The sequence below is a fragment of the Mugil cephalus genome, chromosome 12 (assembly GCF_022458985.1).
Source record: "Mugil cephalus isolate CIBA_MC_2020 chromosome 12, CIBA_Mcephalus_1.1, whole genome shotgun sequence".
Lineage (NCBI taxonomy): Eukaryota > Metazoa > Chordata > Actinopteri > Mugiliformes > Mugilidae > Mugil > Mugil cephalus.
This window is the reverse complement of record NC_061781.1, coordinates 19,381,593-19,398,802: the sequence shown is the minus strand read 5'-3', so window position 1 is coordinate 19,398,802 and position 17,210 is coordinate 19,381,593. Positions and strand designations below refer to the sequence as shown.

At 48.1% G+C, this 17,210-nt stretch overlaps 1 protein-coding gene across 1 annotated transcript in view; it reads left to right on the top strand.

The window, feature by feature from the left end:
* Positions 1–17,210, top strand: part of si:dkey-100n23.5 (cyclic AMP receptor-like protein A) — a 56,252-nt gene that overhangs the window by 15,086 nt on the left and 23,956 nt on the right. Inside the window, exons 9-11 of the mRNA XM_047601516.1 lie at positions 4,058–4,136; positions 7,406–7,453; positions 12,321–12,403. Coding sequence (XP_047457472.1) covers positions 4,058–4,136; positions 7,406–7,453; positions 12,321–12,403 — 210 coding nt within the window. The remainder of the gene's footprint in view (positions 1–4,057; positions 4,137–7,405; positions 7,454–12,320; positions 12,404–17,210) is intronic.

Below are 17,210 nucleotides of genomic sequence, written 5' to 3'. Positions count from 1 at the left end.
GCTGTCGATTCCTTTCGACTTTCACATTAGTGCATCCGGTGAGACTCAACCTTCACCCCACACACCCTGCTCCTCCTTCACGTCTTTGTGTCTCAGTCTGTCTGTAAGGGTTGTCCGTCACTTGGTAAGTGGTCGAGCAGGTAGATCGTGATCTTTTTACCGTGCAGCCGGCTCCTGTGGGTCAAAGTTGACAGCTCCAATCGAGCCTGCATAGATGACTCCCTGCCACGCTCTCTTATTCTACCGAGGGCGTCAATTAAGGCTCCTTATGTCCAAGCCTCATTCTTCAGTTCAGAGCGGTGCTATAGGGGGGGCCAGGCTGAGGCAGGGTGATTGAATTTGCACACGTCTGTGATGATCTGTCTTTCTGCCACTTTCAGGCTATGCACTCTTCCTCGCTGTTGCCTCCTTAAACCCCTCCGTGGTTATCTGTCTTTCTAGCCGTCCCTCCTTCGTCGATCTATTGGGTGCAGCCTCTTTGCTGTTCCTTTCATTCCCACCGTGACCTTATCCCTCCCCTCCTTTTAATCACCCGGAGCGTCTTTCTGGTCCCGAGCCGCGGTCCGACGTCATCCCTCCACCTTACATCTTCACCTCTATTCATCTCGTCACTTTTATCATCGCTGCCCACTCTGAATCTTCTCTCTCCGCTTCGATTTCAACCTCTCCCTCTTTCCGTCTCCCTCTTGCCGCTCACTCTCACTCTCACTCTCTCTCTCTCTCCGGGTAGTGCTCAGCTGTAGAGCACAGCGGACTCTAATGGCAGATCATTATCATGCTAATTAGAGCACTTTGTAGCTGCCGCCCGTCATTCTCTCCTCCACGCAGCCCCCCACACTATCGTTAAAAAGGCCACCCCCCCTCCTTTCCCCTACCCGCCACCCGGCCCATCCCCCCCCCCCCAGCTCGTCTTTCCATCATTAACGGGACGTGCGCTGGCGTAATTGGTCGCTGTTTATTCCGGAGAACGGGTTATTAAATCACACCGAGGTGACGCTCGCGCAGGTCTCCCATCAAGCGCTTTCATCATTGTCCCACGGCATTACCGAACGTGATTGGGCGCACAAGTACAGTCGCACACGTGTTCAAAAGGGAGGCAGCATCCTTTGTGTGTGTGGATGTTCCCTCCGAGACGTGGAGCCACACGAACGATAAAGAAAGCGTTCACTGTTTCCCCGGACTTAAAAAAAAAAATAATAAATGCCTATCGTGTCAAATTCCCCTGCCAATAAAAAGTTTAATTTGATAATGCTCAGCGAGGTTTTTCCAATCCTCAGGCACGGAAGACAAGCTTGGGCAAGCTTAAATTAGGCCAAGGACCTAGTATTTGCCTCCTGAGATACTTCTATAAGATGCCAAGGACTTTTCGGGCACCACGTTGGCCATTTATTCTCTATCGGTTTTTCTTTTGAAAGTGTGCGTCTGTGTATTTATATGTCAGAGACAGGTTCTGACTTCCCTTTTTGTTTTAAATGTCAGTTGAGCGTTTTTCTCCCGGATCATGATTAGCGCTGTAATTACTCTCGGTGGCCTTCCTCTCTACACTATCCAATATGTTTGTCACGTAGGTACACTTTGCAAGTGCCAGGTGCTCAGGAGGCCTCGGGTGTCGCGGCGGCGCGCTTGTGACTGCTGAGAGTTACCGAGGCAGAACAGAGAAGTGGTGGCCAGAAACCTGTCTATCAAAGTGAGACAAAGACCTGTTTCATGATTACAGAGAAAGATTGAAACTCCTCAGAGCTTACATCACCTCCCAAGAGGTTGCATAACACAAGGCTGCCATTCCAGCAAATCCATCAACCCCATTTTCCTCGCTCGCCTCGCTCTCTTTCATCCGCTGAGAAACGCTCAACATATTATTGTCCCACACGCCTCCCTTGATTGGCAACTCCTCATCCTGTAGGAACACTGCACGTTTCCGGTATTTTAACTTTGCTGACATTATCTGTTGTTCTCCGTCTACCACTGAAACTCTGCGTTGTAACGTCCGGAAGTGCTCAGTCAGGTCTTTTTTTGCGCTGTGCTCCGTGTGTAACTCTGTGTAATTGCAGTGTCCTCTACAATCAGCCATTTATAATAACGTTGTTCAGTGTCAGCGATCGAAATGGCCTCACCTCAGCAAGTGGTGTATGACTACTGACAGATCATCACATTTTAAGGTGATGTAGCCAACATCCTATCAAACAGCAGCTTGATTATAATTCATTCACGGTGGAGCAACATTTTTATTAGAGTAACTGGTGAAATATTTACTCTCTGTTGCTCTGTTTTGGTGTCTTCCATCTCTAGAGAAATACTGCATCTGACTTAACCTGCTTCATATTACCAGCTTGTTTATAAAAATGTGTATATTGGTACCTTTGGGCTAACATTTTTTTGCAAAAAACATCCCAATGCAACTTAATTTAATTAAATTAAGCTACAAGATCAGTGAGACTGAGACAAATTTTTAAAGCTGTTGACCAGGCAACTTAATGATGAGCTATAAAGTTCTGTAAAGGTGTAGATGCACCAAACCAACATCAAAGAACTAGTATCAATGGAGGCTCACGGGATGGAACTTCACTTTGCCTGTACAAAATGTTGCACTTGATTGCATCGCAAAGGCAAAAGCCAACGTCCAGCTATCACATACATTCTGCATCTGCCTGAGAGGAAATAACTCCTCGTACCAACAGGCAGCAGTAGTGTGTATTCGCCTACCATCGCTTTAAAATGTGACCTATGAAGACTAACTTTATTTTTTATTTAGTCTGGACTCAACAGATTTCCCCGTCTTTCTAAACTTGTTCAAGGATACAGAGTTTTTAAGTTTGAGGTTACACTGTTGGTTGTTCCATGAAGTAGGAGCAGAATACTTTAAAACTGACTTTCCCACTCCAGTTCGTGCCATATGACTCACAAATTGTACTATATCCTTAGAGCAGAGACGGTTTTTCCACATTTCAAGTTTAAAAGAGAAGATAAATATGTAGGAATCATGCCAAGAATGTATTTGTAAATAAAAACACACTAAGTACACGCTATCCAGCATGTCAATACAATGGGCAGAGGCGTTCATTGACAACGCGTCACCATAATCAAATACAGGTTAAAAGACAAACAAATCTTGTTTATATAATAAAAACCCAATAAAATCTGATTTTTGAGACATTCTGGACTTTAAACTGGTCATCTGTAAAAGATACCAGGTATTAAAAAGTGGACACCAACTCATTTCGGTGAAAATGTTCCCTGACACTGCTGATCTTATCACACTTGAAGTGATGAAGACGGAAGGTTTGTTTTATCCGTAGTCAGTACAAGTTGCAGTTCACAGAATTGTTCTTGTATTGTATCAAATGCATGTTGAAGATAAGCAAAAAATGCAAAACAATAAACAACAGCATCGTCAGCATATAAATAGAACGTTGAGTCTGGCTTGTCCATCATTTCCTTGTCTTTGTCACGTCGTCTTCTTGTGCATCCGTTTGCTGAGCAGCCAGTCATAAAAATCAAGTGTAGCATACACTTGATGATTTGCTGCAGATTCATTAAGACAACTAACCCCTTTCAATTATTCTTTAAATGTGCAGTTTACTTTGAGAGTCTCCGTGTGAGCAATCTGAACCTCAGTCTTGTGTCTAGGTCTGCACCAAATCGCATTCTACTACAATGCTCCTTTCAAATTACAGTCCTGCAGAGAGAATCTTATTAAATGAGTGTCTGTGTTCTTTTGTCTAATATGTTTGGAAGGTCCTAATATCAACACATTGGACACCTAGTATGCTATTACATCCTAGTATGTTATGAATTCCGTTAGGATAAGTGACACTGTGCTTGTGAATTAGAAATTAAATTAAATCCTGTGGGCTTATTTTCTTCATTGGATACATTTCATGTGATATCTATATTTTTTCCTTGGCCTAGAGTCATACCCCGTAACTCTTTGTTCCAGAAACAGAATAACAAGAACGTCTAAGACACAACCACCACACACAAAACAAAAGAAACTGTCTTTTAATAACGTTGCTCATTTGGCGTTTTTGTGTTAATGGTTTTTGTCTGTGTTTTGCAGATGGTACGTGCCTCTTTTCAGCCTCATCTTCCTTATGATCTGCTGCTACGCCAGGATCATCTTTGTGGCCAATAAGAGAGTGAGTGCTCAGCATACGTTAAGCCGAGGACATTGACATCTAAGCGGAATCTAAATGCATGGGGAGGAATGGATGGTCTCGGCCAAGAGAATAAACAAAAATGTGCAAGACTGAAACTTACGATAATATGAAATTTTGTTTTGTCAGTAGTTTTCCCAGTTGGTATCTGGACAGGTCCAGGCCTTATTTTAAATGATCGGATGGGATCGTTCTGATGTTTTGTAGTTATTTATTTTAGGTCTGCCATAAACCAAAATCAAAACCGCCTCCACGAAGATCGGATTGGACGATACTGAGTACTGAATATTGAAAGATCTTTATCGGATTGATAGCGGTATCCCTAGTCTGTAGTTACAATGTTGCACTCACTTAGATCGGTACCTTCCATTTTCTGAGATATGTGGCTGTTTATATATTTTCAACCGTTTCTGATGGGACCAACAACAAATAGTTTAAGTTTAGAACTACCTCAGGATAAAAACAAGGTGGAAAGCGTGAAAACATGGAGTGGATCATGGCCCAGTCTCTAGACTTTAACCCCGTGGAGCTGGTTTGTGTTGAACTTTACAAAAGGGTGAAAGCAAAGCAACCTACAAGTACCAAACATTTCTGGGAACTTCTGCAACAAGATTGGGAAGAACTCACTGAAAAATATTTGATTTCCATTTTAGAAAGAAAAAATGTCACAAGTCTGTTCACATATTAAAACAGACAAAGGTGACTTTGATGAGTCGAAAGTTTAGAATATTTAAAATATATTTTGGGTTATATATTGATTTGTACAAAAGCCAGAAATCCCAATTCACTTTCTTATATATTCTGTAAATATTTAGCAAAATTTCCACCATTGACTTGAATCAGGTATTCTACATCTCATTTTTTTGTGATTAAAAATTTCTCCCTTGGACTTTGTTAACTATGCAACATAGCTCAAAATGGACATTCTGTACTTGTTTGAAGGGTGTAACTCTGCATATTTCGCCCTTTTTTTTTCTTTTTTTTTTTTAACATTTTATACCCGAGTCAATCAACTGTTCTCGGTAAACGGGCAATTAATTGATTTAGCACCATGGCTTTTTATTGCAAGGGTGCAGTAGAAGCCCGGAGGCAGCATTCCTTGAAGTTCACATAGCTGCCGTTCCCCTGACTTGACGACACCCAGCGCTGCAGCCGTGGTGCCGCTGGAACGTGCTGGTAGATGGGTGTCGTAACAGTGTGTTGTTTCAGATGTGCTCCGTCGAGTACAAAACCAGAGCGAGCAAGATCCGGGGCCGAAGCGGCGTCAGACTCAGTTGTGAAGTGTCATCGTGAATGTTAAAATTCTTCATTTGTTTTGGGGTCAGCGGACTGAACGGCGGAGAGAGGCAGATTTTGCGGATAGCCCGGCTGCAGGGAAAAAAAAAAAATGACAGGCGGCAGGTAGCTGAGGGGCAGAGAAAGGAAAAGAGGCTGCATGGCTCTTTATCATGACTGTGATAAAGAGAATGAATGAATAAAGCTGGTTTTCAACCTGCATCTCATAACTTATTCAGTGCACAGTTTCAGCTATCTCTCCTTCTTTCGGTATCTGTTTTCCAATCTTCCTTATTTTCAGCTATTTCTTTTTTTCTTCTTCTTCTTTTTTTTATTTTTTGCATACGTCTGTCTCTATTCCCACTCATTTTCTCTCTCCCGCTCTTTTCCTTTCTCCCTCCATGTCTTCACTGTGCCGTTTTGCTTTCTCTATCATATTTATGAAGAGCTCAAGCCTTATCTCTTTTCAGCTGCAGGCTGTCTCACTTGAAAGAATTTCAAAGGCTTTGAAAGCAGGGTAGGTGGCGACGCAGCGGAGAAAAGGATAAAGACGAAGTGGCTGAGTGAGGAGAGGTGGGATGTTAGCTGGACGGAGAAGTTTTTTTTTTTTTTTTTTTTTCCAGAGATGGATAGGGGACAGTTGGGGGGGGGATTGTGGGTTTACCGAGCCCAGACCATTTCCACCAGGCTTATTTTGAGCAGCGCGGAGTGTGTGAGCTCATCGTAACTAGAGGGATTTGAAAGCTAATGAGTCATTTCGGGCTGCACGGAGAGGTCTAGGAGCGTGGTCGTGTGTTTATTTTATGGATGTGATTCGTACATGCCCACTCCTTTCCCTCTGAGCCCCACACCTCACCACTTAACTTGCTAAATTAGACGCGTTTCAGTGGCGCGGCAAAAAGAGATTGCAACAAAAGGAGACCGGAGACTTGGCCGAAGCCTAATGATAATGCCACTTATTATCAGTGTTGTTGATTTTGATGGATAGCGGCGCTCGTCCGGACGGCGCAGGACTGCTGGGGAACAAGCTCGTCCTAATGACCAAATGGCTGCGGAAAACTCATGATGGTCACACATAGATTTATAATGACGGTCACGTCAGCGCGGAGAAACCATGGCAACATTGAGTTAATAAATAGCAGAACAGAAGAGCTGTTAGTGCATATTGTTCACGCTGCCTTTTTGTGCACGAGGCTCACATAGGGCCTCCAGAGATTTGTGTCTGATGTCTTGGGTTACGTAAACCTTCTGGCTTCCGACAATCCCCCCCTCCACCCAAACCCCCCACCCAAGCCCTCCATCCCCCCATCCCTCCCTATCTCACCATTATGACTCTTGTGCATGGATTTGTGTGTGTGTGTGTGTGTGTGTGTGTGTGTGTGTGTGTGTGTGTGTGTGTGTGTGTGTGTGTGTGTGTGTGTCTTCTGGCACGTGTATGTTGACATTTTCCCCGCATTCCCCTGAGAGAGTACACAGAGGAAGAGCAAAAAAGTATTCCCACGTCCTTTCCGGAGATCTCAGATTTGCCATGTTTTTTTTTCCTCCCTCCTTCTTTTTTTTTTTTTTTGTTTTTAAAATTTTTTCTCCCCCCGTTCTCCAGGCCCCTCGCCTTGTTTTCTTCTTCCTCCTCCGACACACTGCGTGCGCTGAAGCCGATCAGTTGTTGTGAGATGCCGGGAGCTGTTTAAGTGCTCCACTCAGCCTCTAAGCTCTGCACTCTGGTGCGAATTGGCCAATTTGGCAGGGCTGGGTGGGAAGGCAGAGGGGTTTTGCATTGGTGTGATAGCCAACGTGAAATTTGTTCCAGCTTGTTGCACAGGCGCTGACCTCCAAACACGACGGCACTCCTCTACAGGAAAAAAAAAAAAAAAAAAAAAAAAAAATCTGATTGAAGTGATGAAATCACCACAGATTCTTTCCTCAAGCATTTCCCTCCCCTGACCCCTTCTTTTCCATTGTGTCTCTTTTCTGCACAGATGCAGTCGTGGTTGGGAACCTTCAACCCAGAGAGGGAGAGACGTAAGGTAATGCTCCGACCGTCGCATTTCTTAACACACACGTAAACACGCATACGCTCGGGAGCGTGAGGATTAGAGTGTCTGCGAGATTAGCCCTCGCCGTCACGCTGGGTAGGTGTCTAACACAGCAGGGAGCAATTTGACCTCCCGGCCCATATTCCTGTGTGTGTGTGTGTGTGTGTGCTTGTGCATGTTTACATAAATTTGTGTGTGTGTGTGTGTGCACTTTTAAGTGTGTTTAAACTCATTGGCAAGGAACAAAAAGAGCACAAGAGAGGATAAACATTATTTTTACTCCAAGAGACGTCAAATGACGACATGATGTGTAGGGAAATAGAAAAATGGAGAAAGGGAAAGTTAATTTGCCAGAAAACTACCCTGGACCATTTAGCTAGATTTTTCACATAAGTGTTGGGTCATGCTAGATTTGCCAAACTCATTGTCCGATCGCAGTTGGAATCAGGAGTTTTTATAGTTGTTCTGAAGGGCCACAGTGGGAGATGGATTTACAGCCAGTCGTCTCAGAGCAATGGGAGAAACAGCACAAATTAAATTTGGGGTTAAATTTGGTGTTTGTGGTGTTGTTCACTGAGTTGTTCACATGACATGTCACAGAAGTGTTGGTGAAACAAGTGAGAGATGTGAACAAGTAAGCGAGTAGCATTAAGATCCAGCATGTTAGGAGCTTTACCCCCCACCTGAGCCTCTGCTGCTTTTATTTTAAATATCCTTTTTTCAAATCTTAAACTCAGAAACATTAATTACACAGTGGTTTTGTGGATTGTGCTGTTTCTAGAGAATATTTCTTATATGACCTCACTGGCTACAGAGGTTTCTCGTTCAGTTGTTCTCTTAAACCCTCACCTTCCTGTGCATTCAAACACTAAATCAAAGTTTAAAAAAGAGGCCGTTTCACCCAAAGGTGGTCAGTGAATTAGCATGAATAAAGTTTAAATCCCTGCTGAATAGCGGCGATCCCCGGCAGCCCTGCTCGTCCTTGTTTCTCCCCCCTGCCTCCTCCTCCTCCTCCTCCTCCCCTGCTCCGTCCTTGTATCTCCAGCCCTCAGGGTGAGGTGTGGAAGGGCAGGTTAGGGTTAAGGTTATGTAGATGCTGCCCCTAAGTGGAAGAGATAATTACTGCACGATGAACCGGCGTAACCCTCGCCACTGTCATGTGCGTGCATGAATGTGTGGCAGCGGCTCAGACGCTCTTCATATGGGCTAATTGCTATGTGTAGCACAGAGTGTAAATAAGTCAGCAGTGGTTTTTATCACACTCTCCCTCCTCGCATTTCTCTTTCGCCAGTCGCTCTCCTCATTTCCATCTGTTTTTTTTCTCTCTCTTTTCCCTGTCTTTCTCCCTCTTTCTCACCCCCCCCCCCCCTCCCTCCCTCCGTCTCTCTCACTCTTGTGCTCGTACCCAGCACGAATAAAGCAGCAAGCCAGGTTCATGGACATGAATATTTATGAGAGTTGATGCACGCACTGCGATGCTTTAAAAACAACAACAACAGCCTCCCAGATTTTGCTTGCCAAGCCGGGCGAGCTCTGGTTCACGGTTGCGCGAGTTGTGTGTCTGCGAGTGCGCAGCAGCAGCAGCAGCAGGTGTAAACCAGAGAAAACGATTCCTGCTGGGTGTCTGAAGACCGCCGGCTCTGGTGATTCCCGTCGACTCCGCCGCGTCTCAGCCTCCTCCTGCGCCTCACATGTTCGCTCTGTGTCGCGCACACACACACACACACGCACACGCACACTCCTCAAGTTTTGAGCTCACGTATGTAGCTCCCGGAGTCCTTGATCTTTTTTTATCTTAATGACTCAGCCTGGCACCGTCCGTCCCCCTCCCTCTCCGTGAATGAATGTGTGTGTATGCGTGTGTTTGTGCATCTGGCTAGAGCGATGACGTGCGCAGCTAGTGCTGGCAGTTATCACGGCCGTAAGTCACATGACCCATCAGTGTGTGCGCGCGCGCGCGTGTGTGTGTGTGTGTCTTGAGCGATTTGTTTGCGGCCATGCATGAGCACACATACACACATTTTGGCCTTGCGGCAAGATAGGTCAACGAGAGGATATTTGGAAGAGAGTTTTTTTTAAAGTCGTCCCTCGTGCAGACCTTTAAACACATTTGCACAACTGCACATCCCGGTCCCGTCGTGTGGCAACAAAACCCGACTGAGCAAACAAGTCGGCTGCCTTTTTTTCCCCGCTATCTTTTCAGGGTGTTTGTTTACCGATCCACGCGGCCTTTGCTTGGAGCAATGGTGTGATATGTCCGCTCGTTGCTCCATCTTGCCCCCTGCTCATCAGGTTTTATGGGATATGTTTTCGTATGAGAAGAACTTGACTAAGCTGTGAGAAAAATTTGGACACGTGGTTTTGACAACGCACATTTACCTCCTTTCGTCGGGATCAACCCTCAGTCCAGTACTCCTCAGCGGTACTTTGTGACAGGATACTTCTGGGCCTCAGCTCTCCCTGAAAACTTTCTTTTTATTTTTAAATTAGCCAGCGAAAGTATTTGACTAATTAGCCCGTTATTTTGCAGTTGTTTCACCAACTCTTTCTCGTGTCGGCTTAAAAGCCGCGATCGAAAGTATGAAACAAAATGTGCGTGTGCAAGTGGGTTTAAACTTTAATTAATTTGCAAGGAACGGAGGAGCACAAGGGAGGGTAAACATTATAAATAGAAACAGAAACAAAGAGAAAATAAATTTGGAGTTAGCGTGGCTCAGCTTTAAAGGGGCGTTCGGCGGAGTTTACGGTCATGCTAGAAAAGAACAATCTGTAAAATTCATTGCCTGATCAGAGTTGGAATCCGAAGTTTTTATAGTTGCTCTGAAGGGGCCACGCTGGGATTCGGATTTACAGCCTCGGAGCAATGGGGACGGTGCTAGACGGTTCCCGAGAGTCAATCTTGGAAAAGTGGTGCACTCAGTTGTTAGTATGTAATATTACAGAGCTCTTTGTGGAAAAATGTGAGTTGCATTAGGTATTTTTGAAGCTTGTCCCCCACTTGGGGCTATTTAAGTCTTATGAACATATTAATTACGCAGTGGATTGATTCTAAATCGCACACAGAAAAAAGAAGCCAAAGTGTGAACCGTCTCAAGACCGTCGACAGGCACGTGGATATTTGTGTTAATGCTGCCGCGGTGAATGATGAATAGGTCTTTAAAGATGCCGTCTAAAATGCATAATTTCTCTCCCAGAAAGTCCTTGAAAAGTCCTTGGGTTTGACGTCGAAGCGCCTTCAGAAAAATCCGACGCCATTATTTTTAGAGTAAGCTTTTTTTTTTCTTTTTTCCCGAGACGAGCGCGAGCGAGGGTGAGTGCCGTGGGTGGTGGTGGTGGTGGTGGTGGTGGAGGAGGTGGGGGGGGGGGGGTGGGCGTGCTCCCGATAACTGTCTGTAATCTAGCGCGTGTCATTAACATTGGGACTGCTGCGCCCGCTCCACATAATTACGGTTTCATTCCCCTCTGCTTCCCGAGCAGCGTAGGGGCCTCTGACACCGGAGGACTGTGATTAAAAACACGAGGCACTTTACCCACCCCCCCCCCCCCCCTCCCCCTCTCCCTCCTCCCCCTCCTCCGCTTCCACTATTCTGCGTCCCGTCTTTTGCGCACGGAAATTCCTCAAATGCCTGCCTCTACGACTCACCTAAATTTCATCTGAGATTACTTGGCTCCGTGCCGTCTTTCTAAAGCCTTTTTTCCGTGTAGCATCCTACGGGCTCGTCTTTTCCGCTTTCCTAACGCGACATTCCTCCGATTACACACACACACACACACACACACACACTCTTGAGATGATAATAGGCAGATCTTGACGGGGGCCGGTGATGTCAGAGCTTCCCATAATAACAGACGCTAATAGGGCTAAGCTCGGTGTTTGCCTGTGGGTTGTGCTGTTATAGACAGTGATGTGGAAATACGACCGGCCTCTGTTTTGTTGCTCACATGCAGCCAGCATTTGTTACACGGTGGAACGATGGCTCTTCAGTGCGCACACACACACACACACACACACACTCCTCCCTCTTCCTCCTGCACACACACACACACACACACACACACACACATGCATAAGATAAAATACCACCGGATTTTCATTTGAATTGTTTAAAATGCTTGCGTTAGAGCTTGCACGCCTCGGGGTCTTTCTGGTGAGTAATTAATTTCCAGCATGTGGGGGTAGAGACCAGAGCTCGTGGGCCTGCCTCTTGGCTCCGACTATATGTGTGTGTGCTGCGTGAGGGAAGGAAAGAAAGCGGAGGGGTGTGGGGTGGATGGGGTGGGTGGGGGGGGGGGGCAGCTTTGCGCTGGCTCGGCTGCTGCGTCCTAGCCTGGAGGAGGAGGAGGTGGAGGAGGAGGAGGAGGAGGAGGAGGAGGGGGGGAAAAACAGCACAGCGCAGAAAATCGATCCAGGGGCCGCGCTTCTCAGCCTCTTCCGGACGCAAGAGTCCTCCTCTCCCGGGAATTAGATAACGGCTTGTAAAAGCTCTCCACCGCCAGGCTCTCCCCCTCCTCGACTCTCAGCTGCTTCTGCTGCTGCTGCCGCCGCCGCTACATCTCTGTGTCTTTCTGCCCGTCTGCCCGTCCACAAGATATTGAATTCACCCCCTTCACATTACTGTAAAGTATTAGCGTCTAGTTTAATTGGAATCCCCATTTCGTCTCATAACTGCGTGGATATTGCGTATTATCAGCAGGTTAATATTTTATTAGGTTTTAATTGGCCTTTGTTGTTTGCCTCAGTGCTCTGATCCTCCAGTTAAGACGCTGACTCTGAATGTGTGAGATACGAGCGCAAGAGTGTTAATGTGAGCGTTCGGTTTCCCTGCACGGGTCAGCAGTCAGCTTTTCTGTCCTGCAGGTTTCCCTGGCCGAGGAGATCAAGCCGCTGAAGTGGTACCCCTCCGTCTACCTGCTGGTGTCCATCTTTCCCCTCATCAACAGGTAACGCACGCGAGGATAACACACACACCTGTATGACACATAAACGTAACGCTCAATTGATTCATTTGCATGTTATCTCTTGTCAACCACCGCGTGCTCCGCCTCAACCTGTCCTCCTCTCTCTCTCTCTCTCGCTCTGTCTTATCTGAACTCTCGGAAAGCTTTGCTCTCTCTGCAGCCGTGCGGACGCTAATGCCGCTTTCACACCGAAAATAGCGCGTTGCCGTGGGATTTTCCTGACCAGGATCGACCCGCTTTGGTGGGCGCTAATGGGCTTTCAGACTGCCGCCAGTCCAGGGTCTGACCTCCCACTGCGAGGGCTACGTGCCATTTTTTTCCCCCCCCTCTCCATCTCATACGTCATTGCGTCAGCAACGTCAACATCAAGTCGAATGTTAGCATTGTTGTTTCGTGCATTGCAGTTTTGTCCTTTTCGCAAATTGTACAAACTCGACCCAGGCTGGAAAATGTCCGAGTGCTGCCATGATCGATAAAGAAGGTGTGCCATATCTCTACAAGCTGCGTATAAAAACATCAAGATTCCCCGATTGGTGCGATTTCCCGCACATGATGTCGGGCTAATTCACGCATGTGCTACCATTAAAGGTCATGTAGCTACACATTTGATTTGTTTGATTGAAAAGTATCAGATTTCAGTCTTGGGGAGATCAAGAGAGAAACTGATCTTATGGGAGTGGGCCCATAAACTTTGCTCTGTTTTTGCGATCTGAGTGAGCAGCTCTCGCAGCCCTGGAGCTTCTACAATGACAGCCTGACAGCCAGGTACATTAACGTCATCGGGGGTAATTTAGCGGGCGACGCGTTCCGCAAAATTCCTGGGTCGCTTGAAGGGTCATTTGACCCGGGATGAAATGCCAGGTCAACCCTTTCACACTGCTGAAAAGACCCGCGACGACCCGGGACAGCGTGTTTTTTTTTTTTTTTTTTTTTTCATGCGGTGTGAAAAGGGTTTTAACGGAGATTGTGTGATGTGATGGAACTGTGGAGCATTTCGCCGGCTTTTATCAAACCGGGGCTTCTTTGGCTGAGGGTTGGCGGGAGGAGGCGGGTGGTCCAGTGAATGATAACCTCGACGCTGTTATTGCTACCTTCCCGTCCTCCCCCCTCTCACCGTCTCCTTCCTCCTTTCATTTGCCTCCCCCCCTCCACCCCTTACCCCCTCTCCACCACCACGCGAAACCAGCGTGATTGACAGGTCAGGGTTACTAAGTGATTAGCTGCAGCGGCTCAGCTTGTCGCCACGGCGATGTAGGCGGAGACACAGGTCAATTACAGGGTCAACGTCTTTCAAAGGCTCCGCTCGAACGCCGCCCATCCCCCACCCCCCCTCGCGTCCCCCCCCTCTTACCCTTCCCTTCTCCCCGTTCACCTCTCCATCCATTCCCGTCCTCCCCTCATCTCCTCCCCCTCCCCACCTCCCTCCCTCCCTCCCCTGCCCCGGCTGTCGGCTGATGAAGATGACAAACTGCATCCTGTGCTAACCCCAAACGGCCCTCCTCTCCCCTCCCCTCTCCCCCTTCCCTCCCTCCCTCCCTCCCATCACTCCTCTCTTCCTTCCTTCCATCCCTTAATGTCATTTTGTCTTTCTTTCTCCGTCTTACCCTCCGAAAGTCTTTGTTATTGCCCCCTTATTTTCACTCTTCCTCGCTCAGGCTTTCCATCTCGCTGCTTCTGTGTTTTTATGTCACCCCTCCACCCCCCCTCCCTCCCTCCCTCCCTCCATCCCTCCCCCCCACATTTTCCTCCTCCACTTTTCCTCTCGTCAGCCACACAAAGCCCTCTCTCTCTCTCTCTCGCTCTCTCTCTCTCTTCCCCCCTCTCCCTCTCCCCCCTCTCTTGAGCAAATACGCTTTCGCTCGGCTCCGCTCTGCCTTTCTCCAGAGAGTGAACGAGGAGAAAACGGGAATGAATTGCTCTCTCGTCGTCGTCGTCCTCCACCTCCTCCTCCCCCTCCTCCGCCTCCTCCCCCGTTCAGCAGCGCTGGCTGTATATATCTCCGGCTCCTATTAATTTGTTAGCCTCCCCCCTCCCCTCCCCTCCCCTCCCCACCCCCTACTCACTCACTCACCCCCCCCCACCCCCCCCCCCCCCCCCCCCGCTCATATCCTCCTCCCTTCATTCTCCATCTCTCCCTCCTTCCTTCCCTCCCCTCTGCTGAGTGCTGGAGTGTGTAAAGTGTTTGTCACGGTGCCGTGCCGATGTCGCTGTGCTCTGCTTCCGCACGGCAGCAGACAGCCTTAGTGTGTGTTGTGTGTGTGTGTTGTGTGTGTGTGCGTGCATGTGCGTGTAGGTGGGTGGTTGGTTTTTGTGTCAGTGTGCAGCCTCCGCTCGTCGCCACAGCGCACGCTCTTGTTTGTCCGCCTCAGCTGGAGTGTGTGCGTGTTCGTCCGCCGATGAGCACTCTCACGCGTGCATGCGTGTGTGTGTGTGTGCGTTTTTATTTCGTGTGCATGCCTAGCGTGCGTGCATGTGTGTGTGTGTGTGTGTCTGAGTGGGGGATTATTTCTATCTGAGCTCCAAAGCCTCCTAAACAGGGCTTAGAGAGACGGCCCAGGGCAGCAGCTAAAGCCGTCGGGTAGAGCTCTCTCTTTCTCTCCCTCTCTCCCTCTCTCCCTCTCTCTTTCCCCCCTCTCTCTCCCCCTCTCTCCCTCTGTGCCATTTCTCCCTGCCCTGATCCATCGCGTTAATACACAGACACTCCCACACACAAACACGCTCTTGTTTTGGCCCTCATCTGCCGCCACGGAAACGCACACACACGCACGAATGCTGGCGCGCACACACACACACACACACACACACACACACACACACACACACACACAACAAACACGCACACACGCACAGTCACACGCCACACGCAATTTTAATCTGTTCCAAATGCACACTGGTAAATGTGTTAATTCGACACCAGCTGTTGCGAATTGAAATGGGAAAGCGCTCCTACTTTTCTTCTTCGCCCGCGCTTGCACACACACGCATGGACAAGTCATTATCCATCATTTTGCCGTACACATCTCTCGCACTCCCCTCATTCACTTGCCCTCATTTGGCTGCACAAAAGTAGCACCAGACACTCACACCTTCGCACTTATCCCTCCTCCTCCTTCTCCTCCCCTTTCTCCTTTCTCTTCCTCGCGCTCCTCTCCCACTTCAGTCTCTCTCGGTGCTTTGTGTGTGTGTGTGTGTGTGTGTGCGTGTTCGTGTGCATGTGTGCATGTGTGTGTGTGAGCACTGCCCGGGCACGACTAGAGTTTTCACAGTCTGCTTCTCACATCGCCTCCCCTGTGTGCTTTATGGTGTGGGTGTGTGTTTGTTTACAAGGCTCGTCTAGATTCCTACTGTGCGCGCTTGTACGCTTGTTTGCATAAATAAGCCCTCTCCTCGGAACCTAGCTGCCGATTTCCGCGGCACGTCGCGGCTTGACGTGCGAGCGCTCCTCCCGGAACGACCTGCTCGTCTTTTGCCGCGGCTTCATTGCTCTCCTCACGCATCCGTTTCCTCTTTAAATACCAAGCGTGGAGGAATCGGCCTACCCGTTCAAATCCCCCCCGCCCCCTTTTTTTTTTTTTTTTTTTCCTTTAAGGCTTTGTCGAAATGCCCTCGCTCCCTTTTTTTTTTTTTTAAGCGTTCAGCACGGATAGATCGGCCCCGGCGGCAGGACTTGAACCGGCGATGCGTCTGTACCCTTGAGTTCACCCTGTCGCTTTAGGAGGTAGCTCGCATCCTCCTAGTTATTCTTGGTTTCCCTCGATGCTGCGTGTGGGTTTCGTGGTGTGTATAGGCCTATACTTGCTTGCAGGGGATTTTTTTTTGTATGGGCTCCCTACAGCGTCTAAACTCCCCCCCCCCCCCCCACCCCCACACCCACCCACCCACCACCTCCCCACCCCTCCCCTCCCCGCCTTTCTCTAGAGGAGATCTGATTTCCCTGCTCCAGGCGAGCAGCGAGAACAAGACAGCGTGTGCACGCATCTGTGTGTGCTTCAGTACGCGCCCGTGCTTTTGTGTGCACACGCACAACCCGGGCCAGGCAGACCTTCCCCATCTCCGTTCTGCGCTTTGAAAAACGAGGGAGGAAATCTCAGAGCAGCAGTTATTATTCATCCCTCAAAGAGAACGGGGAGGAGGCGGAGGAGGAGGAGGAGGAGGAGGGAGGCGGGAGGGAGGGAGGGATGGATGGAGGGAGGAAGAAAGAGAGAGAGCGCCAAACGGGAGGGATAGAGGAGGGGTGGGGGGATACATTAACTCTTATCTCACTGTATTTGGCATTCTGCATCCCAGGATGCGCTCTTCCTCCCCTTCTCTCTTTCTGCACTGCCTTCCTTCCGTTTCTCGCCTCTTCGCGTCTCGGAATATCTCGCATTCAGCGCTCATGGATGTGTGCGTCCGTGTGTGTGTGTGTGTCTACGTGTAGGCTGGTGTGTGGTTTGCACTGTATACCCCAGCTATCTTTTGTGGTGTATTTTGTTTACTTGAACATGCAAGGTTCCAAGACTCATCTTTATTTGTTTGCAAGCCTTCTTTATTTATCTATCGCTTTCGCATTCAATTTATCGTGCGGGAGAATGGCGGCATCGACTTCTTTGCTCAACTAAATTTCGAACTTGATAGCTTGCAGATATATATATTGATTTTTCTTCCCAGATTAAGAGGCAAAAATCTGCCATTCTCCTCCTTTTTGTGTCACTTTGATCTGCCGTTTGTAGCAGGCGCACGACAGACTCCAGGGGGTTGCCACCGTTCAGGGTTCGTTCTGTTTCAGTGTAATTTCACACACGAGATA